This window comes from Eubalaena glacialis, chromosome 3 (genome assembly GCF_028564815.1).
Source record: "Eubalaena glacialis isolate mEubGla1 chromosome 3, mEubGla1.1.hap2.+ XY, whole genome shotgun sequence".
Classification (NCBI taxonomy): Eukaryota; Metazoa; Chordata; class Mammalia; order Artiodactyla; family Balaenidae; genus Eubalaena; species Eubalaena glacialis.
The window spans coordinates 162,355,845-162,377,556 of NC_083718.1; the positions used below are offsets into that span (position 1 = coordinate 162,355,845).

The 21,712-nt window shown below is 40.0% G+C and overlaps 1 protein-coding gene and 1 non-coding gene across 3 annotated transcripts; both read right to left on the reverse strand.

Annotated features, from left to right (window-relative positions):
- Positions 1 to 9,397: 9,397 nt before the first annotated feature.
- ZFP69B (ZFP69 zinc finger protein B) lies at positions 9,398 to 21,555 on the reverse strand. 2 transcript variants are annotated; one of them, XM_061186730.1, is made up of 6 exons: positions 21,482 to 21,555; positions 20,542 to 20,976; positions 17,162 to 17,247; positions 15,065 to 15,191; positions 14,703 to 14,798; positions 9,398 to 10,765 (listed from the first exon to the last, which is right to left on the reverse strand). In XM_061186730.1, exons 2-6 carry the CDS (start codon positions 20,666 to 20,668, stop codon positions 9,597 to 9,599), a joined length of 1,605 nt encoding a protein of 534 aa, XP_061042713.1. In that variant the 5' UTR covers positions 20,669 to 20,976; positions 21,482 to 21,555; the 3' UTR covers positions 9,398 to 9,596. The 2 variants fall into 2 exon arrangements, with proteins under 2 accessions (XP_061042713.1, XP_061042712.1); XM_061186729.1 differs by having other exon boundaries at positions 21,491 to 21,537.
- LOC133089312 (small nucleolar RNA SNORA12) lies at positions 15,429 to 15,524 on the reverse strand. Its single transcript, XR_009700685.1, has one exon. It is a non-coding gene; the product is annotated as a small nucleolar RNA SNORA12 (small nucleolar RNA).
- Positions 21,556 to 21,712: the final 157 nt, after the last annotated feature.

Genomic DNA, 21,712 nt, shown 5'->3' on the forward strand with positions numbered 1-21,712 from the left:
TTCTTGGATCTTAATTCTGGCAAAATTAAATAGATAATAATAATGTAGAAAGGGAATATTGCCTGCCATTCCAGTAAACAACAAATTGCCTGACATCAAGCCATCAGCCACTGCAGCCCTCACTGAGAGGGGAATTCAGGATGGAGACAAACAGGAAACACTCTGCACTCTGGATACTGGTCCTAGATAGTTAAGATGCGTATCTAAGGAATAATTTCAATGAGCCCAGACTCTTGCATCTTCCCATACATAGAAAAGCACTAAAATCATTAAGTTTTTTTGAGATGTCTGTAGATTAACAGTAATCTTTTTATGTTTGACTACATGTCTTTCTTCAGCAAAAAATCCTATGTATCCTGGCTCCTCCCTTACCTCTTCAAAGCCGTTCCTCAGAGCTATCTGAGAGGCTGTCTCCCAGGCTATAGTCCTCAGCAAGTTCCCCAAATAAAACTTAACATGCAACTTTTAGGTTGTGCACTTTTCTTCAGTCCACGATAAATAGAAAAATAAAGAGATAATCCCCCAAGTGATGGTAAGGGCTATGAAGAAAAAGGAGGCAGCATGTGGAGAGGGGGATAGGCGATGACTGGAGTTCCTCTTTCTGGTAACAGTGGGCTAGCATATTTATATCAACCCACCTCAGGAAACAACAATCAAATTTAAAAAACTCTGGAATACATGCAGAGTATGTGAAGTTCTTAAAGGAATGTATTAATTTGCTAGAGCTGCTACAACAAAATACCACAGAGTAGGTGGCTTAAATAACAGAAATTTATTTTCTCACAGTTTTGGAGGCTAAAAGCCCAGGATCCAGGTCTCAGCAGGATTGGTTTCTCCTGAAGCCATTCTCCTTGGCTTACAAATGGCTCCCTTCTCCCTATGACCTCACATGGTCTTTCCTCTGTGTGCTTTCATGCCCCTAGTGTCTGTCTATGTGTCCAATTTTCTTCTTCTTCTTATAAGGACACTTCTTAAAATCTCCTTATATGAAGATTGGATTGGATTAGAGTATACCCCAATGCCTCATTCTAAATTAATCACCTCTTTAAAGTGACCAAGCTTAATCACTTGAATATGTGATTAAATACAGTCAAATTCTGAAGTACTGGGGGTTAGGATTCCAACATCTGAATTTTAGGGGGATGCTATTCAGCCCATAGCAAGCTGTCTAAGAGATGGCATGATATTAGGGAATTGCCAGACCAAAAGCTGGAAAGCCAGGATCCAGGGACATGATATGACTTGGAAGATGCCTTTGCTGAGGGTATTTACCTAACTGGAAAATTATAATTTTTCACTTCAAAGAAGAAAAAATAAATAAAATACAGTGTGTGGGGAGTGAAATAGAAGACGCTCTGTATAATAACTGGGACCCCAAAGGGCTATATACTCAGGAGAAGAATGAATTGGAAGTGGAACAGCTTCAGGGGAATTTACAGGCTAGGGTCAAATTGCCTGTCCAAGTCTTGATTTTGGTTTAAGGTGGGCTCTGACTGAGATGCTATCAGATGCCTGGCAAAAACAAATACAAAGCCTCTCTGGAGGAAAGCATTATAATTATAGGCCTTAGATTGTTCCTACATGTAAGTTTTCGTAGAAATGGTGAGTACAGAGTTAAAGATAGGCTGGTACACAGGGAAACTAGACTCCTAGTGAGTGTTTCAGTAGAAACACGAACAACAGCAATAGATCTACAAAGACAACTGCTTTTGCAATTACCAGATGCAAAGTATAAAACAATTTATGTTTTCTTTGTTTAAAGAAATAAAAGATAACTCAGACAGTTTTGGCAGATACCTGGAGACTATAAAAAGTGATAAAACATACATTTTAAAAAAACTAAATAGAAACTCTATGACAAACGAATACACTAACAAAATTAAGAATTCATTGAATGCATATAATGGCAGATTAGACATAGATGAATAGAGAATAAATGAAATGGAAGGTAGGTCAGAAGAGATTATCTAGAATGAAGCATTAAGAAACAAAAGGATGAAATATATAGAAGAGAGAATAAGAGACATAGATGTTACAGTGAAAAGATCTAGCATAAGTTTAAGAGGAGAGACAGAGACAGTATTTGAAGAGATAATGGCTAAATATTTTTCAATACCTGTGAAGGCAAACAGATCACAGATTTAGGAAGCCAAATAACTCTCTAATGAGTTAAATAAAAAGAAATCCACATCTAGACACATCATAGTGAAACTGAAAAAAACTAAAGACAAAGAGAAAATCTTAAAAGTGTCTGTGGTAGTTTTAAAATATGCCCATTCCTTCCTCCCTCTCCCCTTGAATGTGAGTCAGACTAACTTCTGAAGAATAAAATGTGGAATTCCCTGGCAGTCCAGTGATTAAGACTCCATGCTTCCACTGCAGGGGGCGTGGGTTAGATCCCTCATCTTGGAACTAAGATCCCACATGCCATGCAGAGTGGCAAAAAAAAAAAAAAAAAAAAAAAAAGACTGGAATGTGGTGGAAGTGACAGTATGTGATTTCAGAAGTTAAGTCACAAAAGATTGCCACTTCTGCTTTGCACACTCTTTGATTGCTTGCTCTGAGGAACTTGCCAGCCATTTGAGTTAGCCATCTTGGAAGTGTATCCTTTAGCCCCAACCAAGCCTTCGGATGACTCCAATCTCAGCTGACATCTTACTGCAACTTCATATTGACTGAATTCTGAGCCAGAACCTCCCAACTAAGCAGCCTCTGAATTACTGACTCATTAAAAAATGTGAGATTTAAAAATGTTTATTTTTTTAAGCCATTAAGTTTTGGAGTTACTTATTATGCAGAAATTCCTAATTAATACAGTGGCAAATTTTGATAACTAGCACAAGCAGCATTGTGACAGCTAACTTATCATCAGCGATAATGGAAGCCAGAAGACAGTGGAATGAAATCTTCAATGTGTTGTGAGGAAATAATTGACAACACAGAATTCAATGCAGAATTTTAAAAAAATCTTTCAAGAATAAAGGAGAAATAAAGACATTTTCAGGCAAAAAAAAAAATGATAGAGTTTGCCACCAACAGACTACATTAAAGAAAATTTTCAAGGCTGAACTTTAGGCAGAAAGAAAATGATTCCAGACAAAAGGACAAAAGTGCAAAAAGGAACAAAGAACAAAGAAAAAAAATATGTAACTATAAATGAGCATTAATGATGTAGAGTAAAAATCTTAATAATTTGTGAGGTTAAAAAAATAGATTTGGAGATACAGGGATATATGTATATGTATAGCTGATTCACTTTGTTATAAAGCAGAAACTAACACACCATTGCAAAGCAATTATACTCCAATAAAGATGTTTAAAAAAAAGATTTAATATCCAAAAACAATGGCATAGAGGTTGGGAAGAGGGTGAATTGAGTTAAAGTATTCTAAGTTAAAGTGTCATAGTTAAAGTGCTCTAAGGACTATTGTAGAGGAGAGTAGAGGTATTCATTAACATTACATTCTGATAAGTAGAAAATGTATATTGTTAGCCAGCAGACTTATATTACTGAATATGAAAACCTATTATAAAGTTATAGTATCAGTAATTAAGACAATGAGGTAGGTATTGGCGCAAGAATAGATAAACTGACAATGGAACAAGAGTCCAAATTCAGACCTACATATAGACCATCACCTGATTTAGGACAAGGGTGGAGGAAAAGAAGGTCTTTTAAATAAGTTGGTGATGGGTCAGTTGGACCTTTATATTAACCTCTACTTTACAACATAAACAAAAATCAGTCCTGATAGATTGCAAATCTAAACGTGATAGATAAAACAAAATTTTTTAGAAGAAAGTAGGAGAGTATTTTTACAACCTTGAAATGGGCATAGATTTATTACATGGAATAAAAAGTGCTAAACATAAAGGACAAAATTGATAAATTAACCCCAATTAAAATTAAGGCATTCATATACATATATCCCCTCCCTTTTGTATTTCCCTCCCATTTAGGACACCACAGTGCATTAAGTAGAGTTCCCTGTGCAGAGATTTCAGGTATTTTTGGTGAGGGTATAAACTGGTACAACTATTTCAGAAAAGCATTTGGTAGTAGTATTTACTGAAGCTGAACATTATGATCCAGCAATCCTATCTTTTGGTATATAACCAAATGGATACATGTATTTACCAAAAGACATATACTAGAATGTTCATAGAACATTCTTTATATTAATCCCAAACTGGAAACCACCCAATGCCCATCAGCAGTGGACTGAGCAAATAAATATTGCTATATCATACAATAGAGTACACACAGCAATGAAAATAAAGACTAGAACTACACACAACAATATTGATGAATCTCACAAATATAGTATTGAGCAAAAGAAGCCAGATACAAAAGAATACATGTAATTCTATTTAAATAAAGTACAAAAACAGGTGAAATTAACCTATGGTGTTAGAAGTTACCTTTTAGAGGATAGTGACTGGAAGGGAGCACCGCTTCTGGACGGCTATCATTTCTGTTCTTAACCTATGAGCTGGTTACACAGATGCGTTTAATTTTGAAAACTCATTAAGATATTTATCTCTATATATGCACTTTTCTGTATGAGTATCATAATTTAATAAAGTTTCTAAAAAATGCATGTTGCAAAGCAGAAATAGAGACACAGACATAAAGAACAAATGTATGGATACCAAGGGGGAAAGGGGTGGGGTGGGGGGAATTGGGAGATTGGGATTGACACATATACACTATTGACACTATGTGTAAAATAGACAACTGAGGGGAACCTACTGTATAGCACAGGGAACTCTACTTAATGCACTGTGGTGTCCTAAATGGGAGGGAAATACAAAAGGGAGGGGATATATGTATATGAATGCCTGATTCATTTTGCTGTGCAGTAGAAGCTAACACAACATTGTAAAGCAACTATGCTCCAATAAAACTTAATTTAAAAATTTTTTTAAAATGCATGTTGTAACATTCAGGGTAACCACTAAAAGAACAGAAGTAGAATATCTAACATCAAACTAGTAAAGAGGGGGGAAGAAGTGATAATATATAATCAATCCAAAAGAGAACAGCTATAAGTGGGGAGCTATTTTAACAGGATAATTCAGGAAAATCCCTCTGATGAGATGCTATTTGACCAGAGACCTGATAGAAGTCAGGAAATGAGCCACATTTATATCTGGAGAAAGAGCATCTTAGAGAAGGCGAAGGCCCTGAGGTGGGAGCAGTGATGGGCATATGCATGGACCAGCAAGGAATGCTGTATTGCTTGAGGCAAATCATAGTGAGAACATAAGTCATATGGGTGCTATCTGGAGAATAAACTGTAGGGGATGCAAGTGTGCAATAATCCATTGTGAAAGAAAATAGTGAACTGGATTAGGTGGTAGCAGTGGAGGTGATGAGAAAAGATATATTTTGAAGATAGAGCCGACAGAATTTTCTGAGGGATTGAGGAGTCAAGATGATTCTGATTGGGCAATTGGATGCTCCCATTTACTGAGACAGGAAATACTGGAAACAGAGCAGGTTCAGAAATGGACTTGTTATATTTGAGATGCCTAATACACATCCAAGAGTCAATTATGCACTTGGAATTAAGAGTCTGAAGTGCTGTTTGGGGTCAGAAACATAAATTTGGGTGTGCAATGATCTGAATGTTTGTGTCCCCTCCAAATTCATATATTGAAATCCAAAATACCCAACTGACAGTAGTTAAGAGGTGGGGCATTGGGAGGCACTTAGGTCAGGGGGGTGGAACCCTCATGAATGAGATTAGTGACCTTAAAAAAAGAGCCCAGTGGGCTCCCTAGCTCCTTCCACCATGTGAGAACACAGGGAGAAGTCAGCAGTCTACAACCCAGAAGAGGGCTTTCACCAGAACCTGACCGTGCTGCTATCCTGATCTTGGACTTTCAGCCTCCAAAATTGTGAGCAATAAATTTGTGCTATTTATAAGCCACCCAGTCTATGATATTTTTCTTACAGCAACTGGAACAGACTAAGGGTCCGTTAGTAACAGACCGTTAGTAATGGAGGGAGAGGGAAAGGGAGTTTGTTCTCTGGCGTCTCTTCTTATAAGGGCACTAATTCCATCATGAAGGTCACGCTCATGACCTCATCTAACCCTAATTACCTTCCAAAAGCCCTTCTCCAAATACAATCACATTGGGTGTTAAGGCTTCAACATACATATTTTGAAAAGAAACTTTTAGAAAAATAAAGGTAAATAGAGGAAACTTACCTGTGTTTTGAAATCAACTACATATATTTTCATAAAAATGTCTCATCAGAGAAATTAAAAGACATGTGAATGTCACACACAGCCCAGCTCCTCTCCCAGCAGTTTAACCCATCCAGCATTTCAACTGCTTAGCTGTGCAACCTTGGGCATATCATTTATCCCCTCAGATCTTCAGTGTCTTCATTTATAAAATGGGGGAAAATAATAGTATCCATTTCATAGGAATGATGCCATTTAAATAAGGTCATCTCTGTAGATGTACAGAATGTGTTTGGCACAAACAATCAGTTGAAAGGGGATGACAAACAATGAGGGGTATTTGGATAATTGACTAGAAATTTGGAAAGCAGAAACGTTTAGATCCTCAATTGCATCAGATGTAAAAACACAAACTCAAAATATAGGAAATAACCTTTTCAGTGATACCAAGACTAACAACAGTCATACAAATAAATTATATATGAAGGGATGAGTTAAACTGGGGTGGGGGGCTGTTGAAGGGGTGGAGCCTGGCTTCCCCGGGAGAAGGGCTGCGCATGCCACCATTCAGTCTCCATTTCAGCCCTGTTTCTTACCCCCGTCTCTTCTGTGTCTGGTGTCTCTGATTCCAGAGCAACTTGTCCTTCTCCAGAGAATAAACTAGTCTCCTTTGGGATGAAGGAAGCTGGTAATGTAAACTCTTTTACAAAACAAAGATAATGTAGTTAATCAGCCCTACTTAACTGCATTTTAAACAAATTAACTTAAAAATACCCTTCTATCTTAAAAGTATGTCAGTTATGATTCACCATTCTCAGAGGCTTATAAATTCTGATCCATTTGCAAAGAAAAAAAAGGAAACGAAAAGGTTTCCTCACCTATAAAATCTAGATGAGACAGTACAGGAACTGCCTTTCTCTACTGTCATCATAGATACGTAATTCAATTCAGTTCGAATCAAAGCAATTCAACAAATATTTCTTGAGTCCTAACTGTGTGCCAGGCACTATTCTAGGCACTTATGATACACCGGCAAACAAAACAGATCCCTGCTCTCATGGAGCTTACATACTAGTAAGGGGAGACAATAGTAAATAATAAGCATAGTAAATATGTAAATTATCTAGTATGTTAGGTGATATGTGATATGGACAAAGAATAGAACAAATTAAGGGGGGTTTGGGAATATTGAAGTTAGGGGGTAAGGGACAGGTTGCAGTATTAAGTAGCATGGTCAGAACAGGCTTCAGTGAAAAGGCAACATTGAGCAAAGATGAGAAGGGAAGGGTAGGATGTCTGAAGAAACAGCTAGTGCAAAGGCTCAATGGCAGGAAGAGGTTGGAGTTCAAAAGAAAGGTCTGGGCTGGGGACGTGAATTTGGCAATTAAACAGAGATAGTATTTTAAGCTATAAGACATTATATGAGATCACTGAGGCAGGGACTCACTGAGGCAGAGAAAAGTGATGGTCATGCGTTTCACTAAAAGAAGCAATCAGAGAAACCCAAATTCTTGGGAAATCTAAGACCACAGAAACACGGACAAACATATAAGGAACAGTGAGCATCCTCACTCTGCCCTCTGCCCATCAAAGTCATATGGGACTTAAGAGTTAGAAGCCAGTTTTTTTTTTTTTTTAAGTAAATATACTAATAGAAAATATCGAGAGAAAATGGTATATATTCTGGATTAACAGCTTTACTTTTGATAGTTCACACAATGCTCAGGCAGTTGAATTGTTTGTTCTTCCATTTAAGAGTAAGAAGTTGAACTTGACCAATCTTCAATTATGTTTGGAAGGATGCAGTATTTACAAATACAGTGAAGTACTATGAATCAACTCCTCCACTTCTTCTCTCATACTTCCCTGCCTCAGTTTGGCCTGTGGTCACTTTCTCCCTGGTCTTCTTTGGTGGGCCTCTAGATGTGTTTTTCTGGGGCTATCTCAAAGACCCTCCCACTCAGCAGAAAGCACATTTTTGAATCTAATACTGTACATTTGGCAAATGGAAAGTCAAAAACAATTAAAATGGCAGCCACCAATCTTAATATATCTATCTTCAAAAAAACATCAATATGTATTAAGGAATTATGGCCTAATCTTCTTACGTGTAATAATGGAATTGCAGTTAAGTCTTAAAAGAGTGGTGGTTATCTTTTAGAGATACATCTCAAAGCACTTGTGGATGAACAAAAAAAGTATCATTATGAAATAAAGTCTGCATAAATATCTCCATAAATAATTCCTAGGCTTCCACAACAGCATTACAATTGTGATTAAAAAAAAAAACTTTTTGCAACAAAATACCAAAGGAATTGGTAAGGAAATAAGATTTTTGGCATAGATATAAACAAACATACAAATTTGACATTAAATGACAGTCCATTGTCAGTATTAATCATTTTACATACTCTATAGCAGGAGTGGCAAACTACAACCCTCGGGCTAAATGCAACTCAAACTCGTCTTTTAAATAAAGTTTATTGGAACACAGCTACACCCATTCATTTGTCAGTGGTTCTCAACTAGCAATTACCTTGCCCTCCATGGGACACCTAGCAATGTCTGGGGAAAGTTTTGGTCGTCACAATGGATGAGGGGACTACTGGCATCCAGTGGCCAGGGATGCTGCTAAACACCCTACAATGCACAGGATGGCTGCCCATAACAAAGTATCTGGCCCCAAAATATCAGCAGTGCCAAGATTGAGATACCCTGATTTATATATTGTCTCTGGATGCTTTTGCACTAAAATGGTAGAGTTGAGTAGTTCTGACAGAGGCCATATGGCCTACAACACCTAACATATTTACTATCTGGCCCTTTATAGAAAAAGTTTGCCAATTCCTCTCTATAGAAAACCATAAAATATAAGTATCTCACATATAGCAGATTATCTATCAAGTCTAGAAAACTCCCTTTAACATTATTTCTTCTAGAAATGAGACAACTGACATTTCTATTTATACCTCTTCTAGCCATATAAAGGGCTATAGTAAAGATTATATTTTATTCTGATTCATTAAAGGGATATTTAAAACAGTGACTCTCAAAGCCAATCACAGATCACTGGCCTGTTGTGATGATTTCACTGGCCCACAGTGAAATGAGAAAAATAAAGACAAATTTGGGAGATTTTCATAAAGCCAATTTAATTCAACGTAAAGGGCTGTTCTCTACGAATATATCCTTCCTGTACTTTTAAATATTAAAATGCCCTTTCTTTTCTGAAACAATGCATATAATAGGTAGTTTTTTTTTAATATGGCAAAATTAATAGTTGTAACATTGGGTCAAACCATTAAAAAAAATTATTAGTTCTTGAAATCCAAAAGTCAGAAAACCACGGATTTAGAGGCTTTTGCTCCGATTTGGGGATTCCTTGATGTTGAACATATTTCACATATCATTGCTGAAGGAATTTCTTAAATGTGTTTTGCAATGTCGAATAAGTGATGAACTACAGCTGAAGGCTTTTCCACATTCATTACAATCATATGGTTTTTCTCCAGTATGAATTCTCTGATGTTTAGCAAAGGACGAATCATGCCTGAAGGCTTTCCCACAATGACTGCATTCATAAGGTTTCACTCCAGTATGGACTCTTTGATGGATAGAAAGATGTATTCTCTGGCTAAAGGCTTTCCCACATTCCTTACATTTATATGGTCTTTCCCCAGTATGAGTTCTCTGGTGTTGAGTTAGGTATGTGCTGTGGCTGAAGGTTTTACTGCATACATTACAAATATAGGGTTTCACACCAGTATGAATAATCTCGTGTTGCCTGAGGTGTCTAATCTGGAAAAATGCTTTTCCACAGTCTTTGCATGTAAAAGGTTTCTCTCTGACATGAGTTCTCAGATGCTGGATCAGCCCAATGCTCTGGCTGAATGCTTTCTCACATACACCACATTCATAGGGTTTCTCCCCAGTATGAATTCTAACATGTTGAGTAAGAGATGATGGATGTCTGAAGGTTTTCCCGCATTCTTTACACTCATAGGGTTTCTCGCCAGTATGGATTCTCTGATGTGGAATAAGGGATGAACTTTGGCTAAAGGCTTTTCCACATTCTTTACATCTGAAAGGTTTCTCTCCAGTATGAATTCTCATGTGTTCTGTAAGATGAATGAGCTGTTTGAAGATTTTCTCACAAATATTACATTCAAAGGTTTTCATTCTTGTATAATTCCTTGAATGATTAATCAAACCTAAATTGCATCTACTTTTCTTTCTAGATATGTCATATTTATGGTGTCTTTTTCTTGGAGGATCTATTGGTCCTGGAATAACTTTTGAGCACACATTAATACTTTTCACACATCTGTTAGATTCTTGGCCTCTCGCCTGCGTGAGTGTTTTCTTGTGGATCAAGGGGATTTGCCCTGCACCCATTCCTAGGTTCTCCTGGTGGTTTTCTAACTTATGACATTTGGAGACCCTTCCCAATGTGGAAACCAAGGTGCTTCCTCTTGTGGACCTTTCCATCATCAGGTCATGGTGTAATTCTTCCCATGAGATGTCACTCTTTAAGACTGACTCTTTGGTTTCTGTTTCATCTTCCAAGTCTGAAAGAAATCCAAAAATATAAATAACTCATATTCACTGAATTTAAAAAAATAAAAGGCCACAGTGAGAACAGGAGGGAAAAAATATATATATACTAGGTACAGGAGGGTTGGACTGTCTTCAAATAGGATCCTGCCACCTAGAGAGCTGATGTGAAAGTAACAAAGTGGTCAACACAAAGAAGCTGTTAAAAGTATGTAAGGTGCCTTTAAAAATTGGGAGGAGTTCATCCATGAGAACTGTAAGAGGAAATGGACTAAGAAGAAAGCATCACTGGAAGGGCAGATATCAAGAGATAAGACAAGGAGATAAGAATTCTAACACGATATCATCTCGAGCTCATATTTCTATGACAAAATTTTATTTACTTAAAAAAATTTAAGTATCTCATACTCTGTGCATGTTAAAATAAAACATCAAATAATATAGAAATGCATCACTGAAAAAGGATAGCCTCTCTCAATCTCATCCCCATTTCCTTTAATCTCTTAGGATTTTGGAATGCATCTGTTCAGACATTTCTCAATAATATACACATGTGAATGTGTGCATTTGTGTATATATATGGTCATAAATATACATTTCTACCCCAAAAAGGGGATCATGGAATACATATAGTTCTGCATCTGTTTTGTTTTTTTTTAAACTCAATTATATGTCTGTACATTTAGATTTATCTCATTCTTTTTAACAAATGTATTACATTCTACTTACAGACATATTTGTTTGACTTTACTAAAAAATATTCAGGTTGTCTCTGATTTTTCACTTTGTCATTATATATAAGTTTGTGTACACCCCTGTCAATGTTTCATAGGATTTACTAAAAAGAAAGTATTGGGTTATGGGTATGTGGGCTATCAGTGAATATGGGTGCCCTTCCCTGAAAACTCACTGGATTTTTATCAATCTTCATAATTTCTGCCTATATAAGAGGTGAAAAATGATTTCTTAATTTGTGACCAAACATTAATTACACTGTAAAATCTTAAAAGATAGAGAATATGTATTTTATCCATAGTATACATGACGCAGCATTTTTGGATGAGGGAGTTTCCTGGATTTTTACTCTCTATTCCTATCCAACCATTCTGGACCCTGTCATCCTAAAGCACCAATATTTCCTGTTCACGGCAAAATCTTAGTCCCCAGAATGTCTAACCTCATTTTAGTAATAGCGCATACAAAGTACTTGGTAATAGCTGAATAAATTTTGGAGTGGACTCAAAAAGCAAGTAGAGATGTTTGGATTACTTACTACAGGGAATAAGGAGGCATTTAACTTTTCTTTTTAGGGTAAAAAAAAGATAAATGTGATATTTCAAGTGGTCAAATCTGGCAGTAACATTCAAAATGATTCAGAAAAAAAAGGAAGACATCAACAAATACAACTAGAAATTATAGTAATTGGCATGGGATGATGGGAACCTGGCTTAGCAAGGTATCAACAGAGATGAAGAGTAGAAGTGGACCTAGCAGGTAATATCAAAGAAGAAACCACGGAGAATGAGGGAAAAACAGAGTAGAAAGCATGATACATTCTTGCTGATACCATGATTTCTAGTCTCAGAGGCTAAAAGAACAGGAGGAGTCAGGATGAGAACTTTGTTTGGGAGAGAAGATAGCTTCTGTTTTTGGATGTGCTGGGCTTGAAGTAACAACAGCGTGTCTATATAGAGATGTCCCAAACACCAGGGATATGTGAGAATAGAGTTCATATGAACATATATGACAAAGATGAAAATATGGGGAATATAGATGTCAAAGGGATAGTTGAGACCATCATAATGCATTTGTGGGAGTTTGTGCAGAAACAGAACAGCAGTGTAAAAGACAGAGGCTCCTCAGGGATTGTGGCAGAGACTGTTGGCCATTCTGAAATCTCTTCTCCCTACTTCTGGACACACAACTATACTATATTTCTCAACCTTCCTTGAATTTGATTGAGTGAAGTGACAAAGTCTCCCCCATTAAGTGAATGAGAGTGAAAAGTGATGTTAGCCATTCTAGTCTGGCCTGTAAAAACCACCCAAATGAACCCCTCTGTGCTCTTCTTCTACTGCTGGCCAAACTTAGATGATGAGGAGGCCCTCGAGGATGATGTAACCACCATGCAGAAGGAATCTCTGTCCCTGAATTGTCAGGGGGAAAAGAACTGTCCACTGAACTAAACAGATCAATACATGAGCAAGAAAGTCCTATTCTGTGTGAGCCAAACTTTAGAGTCTATACACTATAGTAGTTTAGCTTAGCCTAACAAAGGCGTCAATTATATATCTGCATTAAAAAAGGAGACTTATGAGAAGCATTGAAGAAGCAATAAGAGAGATAGAGGAGACAAAAATTATTAAATTAGCTGGTGGAAGAAAAGAGACCAAGAAGGTGGGCTTCCCTGGTGGCGCAGTGGTTGAGAATCTGCCTGCCAATGCAGGGGACATGGGTTCAAGCCCTGGTCTGGGAAGATCCCACATGCCGCGGAGCAACTAGGCCCGTGAGCCACAACTACTGAGCCTGCCTGTCTGGAGCCTGTGCTCCACAACAAGAGAGGCCGCGATAGTGAGAGGCCTGCGCACCGCGATGAAGAGTGGCCCCCGCTTGCCGCAACTGGAGAAAGCCCTCGCACAGAAACGAAGACCCAACACAGCCAAAAATAAATATAAAAATAAATTAAAAAAAAAAAAAAAACACCTAAAGAAGAAATACATGGCGAATATCTTTAAAAAAAAAGAAAAGATACCAAGAAGGTGGTGTGGTCTATATAACCTAATGCTGCCCTGCAGGACAGCACCATAAGAACACAAACTGTGGCAGCTTCCCTGGTGGCGCAGTGGTTAAGAATCCGCCTGCCAATGCAGGGGACATGGGTTCGAGCCCTGGTCCAGGAAGATCCCACATGCCACGAAGCAACTAAGCCCGTGCGCCACAACTACTGAGCCTGAGCTCTAGAGCCCACGAGACACAACTACTGAAGCCCCCATGTCACAACTACTAAAGCCCATGTGCCTAGAGCCTGTGCTCCACAAGAGAAGCCACCACAATGAGAAGCCGGTGCACCACACGAAGAGTAGCCCCTGCTCGCTGCAACTAAAGAAAGCTCGTGCGCAGCAACGAAGACCCAATGCAGCCAAAAATAAAATTTTTTTAAAAATTAAAAAAATAAAAATGGGTTGTAATTTAAAAAAAAAAGAACACAAACTGTGGAGTCAGAATGATTAGACAAATACTGATTCCACCAAGTAGTAGCTAAACGATCATGTACAGATTTCTTAACCTAAGAGCCTTCTTTTCCTCATTTGTAAGATGGGGTTAAAGTAGGCACAGGACTTGCAGAAGCCAGCTTGGAAAACAGTGTCATTATTACTGTTCTTAGAAGTTGAAGAAGACTATTAAAAGCCATTGGATTTGGTAAGAAGGAATTCTGTGGTGACTTCTCAAAGACTCGTAAATTATCTGAAATAAAAGTTAAATTACACAAGTTAAAAGGAGAATCAGAATTGAAGATATGGTCATAGAAAAAGATGTAGGAAAAAATTTTAAATGGAATCATCAGAGAAAGTGAAAGTCATGATAAAATAACATAAGGATCTGGTGAAGGGTACTGTCTTTATGAGGAGAGATCCATGGATAACTGAATGTATAGGAGAAAGAAAGTATGATCAGGGTAAGGTTTAGAATGCTGGAGAAAGCAAGAAAACCACAAATGTCAGGTCAGGAGAAATGGTGAAGGCAGCTAACCCTGATGAGAAAGGCGTCTCTTTTCCTCTGACTCCAAAGAAACTAATGAGAAGAGGCAAGTGCAGGAAAGGGGGACAGAGTGGTAATCAGGTTTCTTGTGGGTCTCACCCGGGTGGCTGCAGCCTCCCCCATGGCCTGAAGAAGCCTTTAAGCCGAACTCTCTGGCAAACGTGACAAAGGCTCCATCTGCCTCGCTCTTACCTGGACTTGGACCTCCTGAAATCTCTCTCTCCATCAGCCATGGTTCTTCTCCCTTCTCCAACTGGGAAATCACACCAGGTTTGGAAAGCTGATATCCTGCTCATGAAGAAGAAGAAAACTACATGTGCTGAGGTCAAAGAGGCATCCCAAGAATTTAAAGATAGTTCTTTATTATTCAGGCCTTCTGAAGGGTAGAGTAGAAAGACCAGGGCAGAAAAGATCACAGCAATCCTGACTTGATGTTCAGAAGGAACTAGAAATCTCTAACACAGAACCCAAAGACCAAGCATACCACTTAACTTAGAAATAAAGATTTTTATTCCAATAGGCAGGTTCTAGTTACAAGGGGAACCCATCCTTACCCACTGAGACCAGGTTCCCATAGTTCTCCAGCATCACCTCCCGGTACAGATTCCGGTGAGCAGGGGCCAGCTGCCCCCACTCCTCCTGGGTGAAGTCCACAGATATGTCTTTGAAGGTTAACAGTTCCTAGAACATCAAATATGTTCCTTTTCAGCCAGCGTTAGGAAGTTGTTCTAACCTTGTCTAGATGCTAAGAGATTTTAGCCAAGTTTTCCTGGATACCCTCTTTTTTTTTTTTTTTTTTTAAAGCAAATCCATCACAGGGGTGGAGAAAGACCACTCAGCAGAGATTCTCCTCAGGCTAGACAGGTCTAGTTTATGTCAGTCTGTATGTAAGGACTTAAATTTATGAGGTAGCCTGCCACATGCAGGAGCCCATCTCTGATGCAGGAAAGGCTAGAAAGAGATCTCTTTGTCATCAAGCCTCTGCCAGTTCCTATGGACACCCTCTTGGAAACTGGCTGATTCTCTGCTGGAGGTTACAAAACAATGCAGGGAGTGTGTAAGCTGTCTTTTCCAACTCACAATTTGGTTGAAGGCAAATTCCTCATGAACTATATTAAAGAAGGTCACAGAACAGTATATAGTAATTTAGATTAAGGACAATAAAAATCAGGAATATTTGAGAAAGGAAAGGGTTCAAAAGGGGCTAAGGCCACAAGAGAAAACAGGGACCCTGGTTGGGCTCAAAGAATTGGTTAAAATGAGAACATTTCGGGACTTCCCCGATGGTCCAGTGGTTAAGAATCTGCCTTCCAATGCAGGGGACGCAGGCTCGATCCCTGGTCAGGGAACTAAGATCCCACGTGCCGCGGGGCAACTAAGCCTGCGCGCTCTACAGCCCACGTGCCACAACGAAGAGCCCGCTTGCTGCAAAGAAAGATCCCACGTGCCACAACTAAGACCCGACGCAGCCAAATAAATAAATAGTTTTTTAAAAATGAGAACATTTCAGCATGGATAAGACCCTTAGCTGGGTATTTCTGTTAGTAAAAAAAGTATGTGAGAACAGCACATTTTTAGAGGGAGCACGAATTCTGCCTAGTAAGGAAGATTCCTTGACCAAAGCAGACACTGCATTGTGAGGTACAAGAGCCTGTTATGAATGATCTACACAAATTAATAACCGTTTGGGTTATTTTTTAAAAATATTACCAAATGCAAAGAGAACCCAGAAGCCAGAAGGCTGAGATAATAACAAATTCCTTAAGTATGGAATTAAGACTATTTTAATGCTTTTTATGTATTGTAAATAATTCTGGAATGCATTTCAGGCCTACTAGACACTAGCCTCCATATTTAACCGATGAATTTGAGGAAGGTTAAAGACATGGGACTAAACCCTGTACCATGTGATTTTGGAAGTTATGATCACTCCACTTTAAAACTCTTCTGTTCTCTAATAATATCTCCTTCTATATTGGTTTTCTCTGATTACTCTCTAATTCTCTTGAGTTTCCCTATGCTTCTGGGGTTTGGCTGTGCAGAGGTTTGCCTGCTGGTGCCACTGGTTTTCTGATGAGCTCATGTATGATACACAGACACTATTAAACTGCTCTTGGAAGTTCTCCTTCCTTTTCTTCTTAGCCTGTTTAGTTTGTGTCCTTTAGGACCTGTCAGTAGCTTCTCTACTCATTTCTCTATCATCTATAATTCTGCTCCAGGACATGACCAAAAATCCTTTCTCAAAGGTCATTAATGAAGTGTATACATCTCCAAGAATATCAGAACCTCTCTGTTCATTTTAAAGTGTTGCTTTAAATATTTTACAATGCTTGTCTTTCCCCTGGATGACATCTTGAGATGCTTAAGGGCAAGAATTATATTATATACTTTTTCTCTCTCTTACACACACACACTCACACACATGATTTTTAAATTTGTTGTATAAATGGCTAGAGGTTTGCTAGAAACAAGAGGGTTTCTGAGGAAGGTTACTACAGGTGGGGAAAATGCCCGTGAAATCAATCCATGCAGCCTGGTTTCTAACAGGCTAAGAAAATCCAATCCAGGAAGTCGAGTCAAAGAAAATCGAAGCCAGGGCTCTTAAAATCTGAGAAACAATTTCAAGAAAGTGACAGGAAACTCCAACCTACCTGGGATTCTGCGGTCAGGGACCCAGATGTCACTTCATCCTCAAAACTTTCTCCCCGGGTCTCATCAGCATCCTGAGATAGCAGAACTGGGAAAGGAAAAGAGCTATGAGGTTTGCATCTTCCCAGATCCCCCAAATAGAAAAACTGCCTGCAGACCTGCTGAATATGGCCCCTCTCTCAATACATTCAATACAATGAGGGACATTCAGAGCAACTCAAGAGCAGGCTGGAGCCTCCTTTAGGAGGAGGATCTGCAGTGCGTTGACTGGGGGATTAATGTTTCCCAATGGCCAACGCTGGTCCAAAAGCACAGACCTACCAGGCCATTCCTGTGTACAAAAATCCTCAAAGGTTCCTCACTTTCAAGAAAGAAAAATCCAAACACTTTACCATAGACTTCAAGATCCTCCACAACCAGTCCAAAGCTGCTTCTTCAAGTATTACCTGCCTCTAAACACCATCCTTCATCCTCTGGACACTCCCACCACATAATCCTATTCACCATTCTTTGAACATACCTGGATAGCACCCACCTCAGTACTTTCCCCCAAGTCCTACTCAGTGAAAAACTGAGGTATCCTTCTAGACCAGTTCGAGTGAAGTTTTCTCAGAGCCCCTTAATGAGAGGAAAGCTTCCTCTCCCCTGTATTCCTCCAACGCTTGGTTTTTATCTCTACTCTGGTATCTATCTCAGGCTGCCTCCTATTATATTTATTTTTATACTTATCACTGTCAATTGAGTATTAGTATGAGTATATGCATAGAAACTGTATCTGGTTCATTTTTTCCCCATCTGCTACTTAAGCACAACTAAATTATGCCAGGCTGCTAGAATTCAAGAAATACTGCCTGAAATTTGACATATTAAAAATATGAACTAGCAATTAAGGCACATGAACTATTATCCTTGTATTTTTCCCTTAACTTTTTATCATGAATATTGAACACCCATATATCTAACACATTAAATGATCGTTAACATTTGCCATATTTGTTTCATCTATCTATATTTTTTTCTGAACCATTTCAAAGTTGCAGACATCATGATACTTCCTCCCTAAATACTTCAAAGAATCTTCTCCTGCATAACCATGATACCAATTATCACACTTCAGAGAGTTAACAATAATTCCATAGGATCATCTAAATATTCAGTCCATATTCAGATTTCCTCAACTGTTCCCAAACTGTCTTTTATCCTAGATTTTTTCCAATTAAGGCTCACACATTTTAAGTGGTTATTATTCAAAGTCTCTCTTACTCTAGACAGTACTTGCCTTTCTTTCATGACACTGGCATCGGCTTACTGTATCCTCCTGGTGGGGTTTCTCTTATTTCTCCATCCCCTGTATTTTCTTTAAACCAGAAGTTCAGCCTTTAAGATTAATTTGGATCAGGTTAAACATTTTAGGCAGGGATTCTTCATGGGTGATACCATGTGCTTTATATTACATCACCCAGAAGGCACAAAATGTCAGGTTATCCCATCACTGGGACACTTGGTTAAGATAGTGATCACTAGGACCTCCCTGGTGGCGCAGTGGTTAAGAATCCATCTGCCAATGCAGGGGACACGGGTTCGAGCCCTGGTCCGGTAATATCCCACATGCTGCAGAGCAACTAAGCCCGTGCGCCACAACTACTGAGCCTGTGCTCTAGAGCCCGAAGCCACAACTACTGAAGCCCGCACGCCTAGAGCCTGTGCTCCACAACAAGAGAAGCCACTGCAATGAGAAGCCTGCGCACCGCAACGAAGAGTAGCCCCGCTCGCCACAACTAGAGAAAGCCCGCGCGCAGCAACGAAGACCCAATGCAGCCAAATATAAATAAAATTTTAAAAAAACAAAAGATAGTGACCACTAGATCTTGTCATTGAAAAAGTATGTCCCTTCCCTTGCATTTAGCAAGTGATTTGTGGGGGCCATACCTTGACACCATGTGAATATCCTATTCCCTACCAACCTTCCAATTACTTCATTTACAGTAAAATAGTCTATCATTCTTTCTACATTTATTATTGGCAGATATTCTCTGAAAAGGATGTAAAAAGCAAGGTAAATGCATCCTTTATTCCCATAAAAACCTATTTTCAAAGTAAGAAATCAGTGTATTAATCACTTCCAATGTGGCAGATGAGTTTTCTTCCTCCCTCTTTCTCTGTTATATTTATTTATTTTGGGGGGTTTCCTAAATTCTTTTTCTTTTTTTTAAAATTTTTATTGGAGTATAGTTGCTTTACCATGTTGTGTTAGTTTCTGCTGTACAGCAAAGTGAATCAGTTATACATATACATATATCCACTCTTTTTTAGAGTCCCTTCCTATTTAGGTCACCACAGAGCATTGAGTAGAGTTCCCTGTGCTATACAGCATAGGTTCTCATTAATTTTCCATTTTATAAATAGTAGTGTATATATGTCAATCCCAATCTCCCAATTCATCCCATCCCCCCTTCCCCCCTTGGTAACCATAAGTTTATTTTCTACATCTGTGACTCTCTTTCTCTATTTTAAGTGTCATCACGAATGTGTGGAATTTTACTTATTTAAGGTGTTACAATCAAACTGGACACTTAGGGCTTCCCTGGTGGCTCAGTGGTTAAGAATCCGCCTGCCAATGCAGGGGAAACGGGTTCGAGCCCTGGTCCAGGAAGATCCCACATGCTGCGGAGCAACTAAGCCCGTGCGCCACGACTACTGAGCCTGCACTCTAGAGCCCACGAGCCACAACTACTGAAGCCCGTGCTCTGCAACATGAGAAGCCACCGCAATGAGAAGCCCGCGCACTGCAATGAAGAGTGGCCCCCGTTTGCTACAACTAGAGAAAGTCTGCGCCCAGCAACGAAGACCCAACGCAGCCAAAAATAAAATAAATAAAATAATAAATAAATAAATAAAAGGCCCTTTAAAAAAAAATCTGGACACTTAAACTGTCCCCAATTTGAACCGGGCTTCTGCATCCTTCTGGTAGACGTCCATTGGTCTTTGAGCTCTTCCTTGCTATTCTAGCACAAGATACTCCAGTCTCACCTGGTACTTTCCCTGCTGTCTTCTACTTCTGACCTACCCACCCCATACCTGGACAGGTCATTCATTTGATTCACATTTCCTCACTGTAAAATAAGGAAAATCAGGCAAGTCCTCCCAGCCCCACGCACCCATCGGGAAGATAAAAAGAAATAACATACACAGCCATGACACTGCAATATTAGTTTTAGGCTGAACTAACCACTACTACTTGGGAAAACCCCAAGCCAGAAGCAATAATCAAGAACTCCAGAGACCTTTTACCTAAGCAGATGCTTCTGCTCAGGTGCCCACTTTCCTTCCCACCCTAGACGATGCTGTTCTGCCTCCCTCCCACCCAGCAGTCTATTCTCACCTTCTCCTTCAAACATCTTAGTCACGTCCTCCCACAGGGGCGCCCCCTCCGTGGCCTTCTTTGGATGGTGCAACTTCACCCAGGTGCTGGCCTCGACGGGCAGGGTGATTAGGAGTCTCTGAAGCATGATGACTTCAGCGCTCCTTTCTGGCGAACTGTAGCTCAGCTCACAGGGCAGAGAGTCCTGACTGGGCTTGTCCACTTTTGATGAGGAAACTGCTGGAAACTGACGGGAGGCTTCACAGTTGCACAGGTGTCCTCCACGCTCAGGAACCCGGCCAACATACAGCACCAAAATCCGGAGTCCGGACCTTTTTACTCCCTAGGCTCTCAAGGAACACTTCCCATCCTTGCGCTCCATCTGTCTCCTCAGCAGGCAGCGGGAGGCTCCAGGTGTTTATTCTAAATCGCCAAGTCTACAGGCCCCTAGCCATGCTGGTTAGAAAACATCAGAGTCAGCAAAAGGATCCGGAAAGTTCAATCACACGGTCAGAATTCTAGAACTTGCACCAATCACTGAACATTTTTTACAAAAGATACATGGAGACCGTGGATATACACAGTCCATATGGTCCAAAACACTGCGCTGGGGTCATGAAGCATAAAGGGATAAATAAAACCCAATTCTTTGTTTCAGGCAGCACTAGGTTTAAAGTAGTCTGAGATTTGGAATCAAAAAGGATCTGGCTTTGAATCCCAGCTCCTTCCCTTGCCGGCTGCGGCAAATCACGTAACCCCGCTAATCCAGTTTCCTCCTCCCGAAATGGAGCGGATAAACCTTTTCTCCAGGGCTGAACCGGACGGCCCTGCCCTCGAAGCCTTTGTCTGAGCCCGACTCTGGGGCACGGGGCACAATGCGCGCCACGGGTGACGGCGGGCGGGGCCGAGGCGGCGCTACCCGGCTTGTCCCCTTCCCAGACCCAGGGAAGCCCTGGCTCACCCCTCTCACCAGCTCGGGCCGCACGCCCTAGCCCTCCTGCCGCGACGGACCGGTCTCCGCGCAGTGCCAAGATGCCCCACGTAGCGCAGCCCGGCTGGTGCGCCTGCGCGGCAACAGCCTCAGCGCGCGGTTCCCGGCGTCCTGCGGGGCAGCCTGCCAGCTCGCCGGCGCCTCCCGGGATGCGCCCCGGGATATGGTCCCATCACTCTCCGTTTGCACGCAGCTCGGGAC

What these genes read in the sequence shown, in the direction of transcription:
- ZFP69B (XM_061186730.1), bottom strand. Translation starts at nt 20,668, where the DNA reads ATGCTTCAGAGACTCCTAATCACCCTGCCCGTCGAGGCCAGCACCTGG. An exon ending in TAAGATGTTTGAAGGAGAAG is followed by an intron (nt 17,248 to 20,541) that starts GTGAGAATAGAC and finishes TTCCTTTCCCAG; the next exon opens with TTCTGCTATCTCAGGATGCT. An exon ending in TGGGAACCTGGTCTCAGTGG is followed by an intron (nt 14,799 to 15,064) that starts GTAAGGATGGGT and finishes CTTCATGAGCAG; the next exon opens with GATATCAGCTTTCCAAACCT.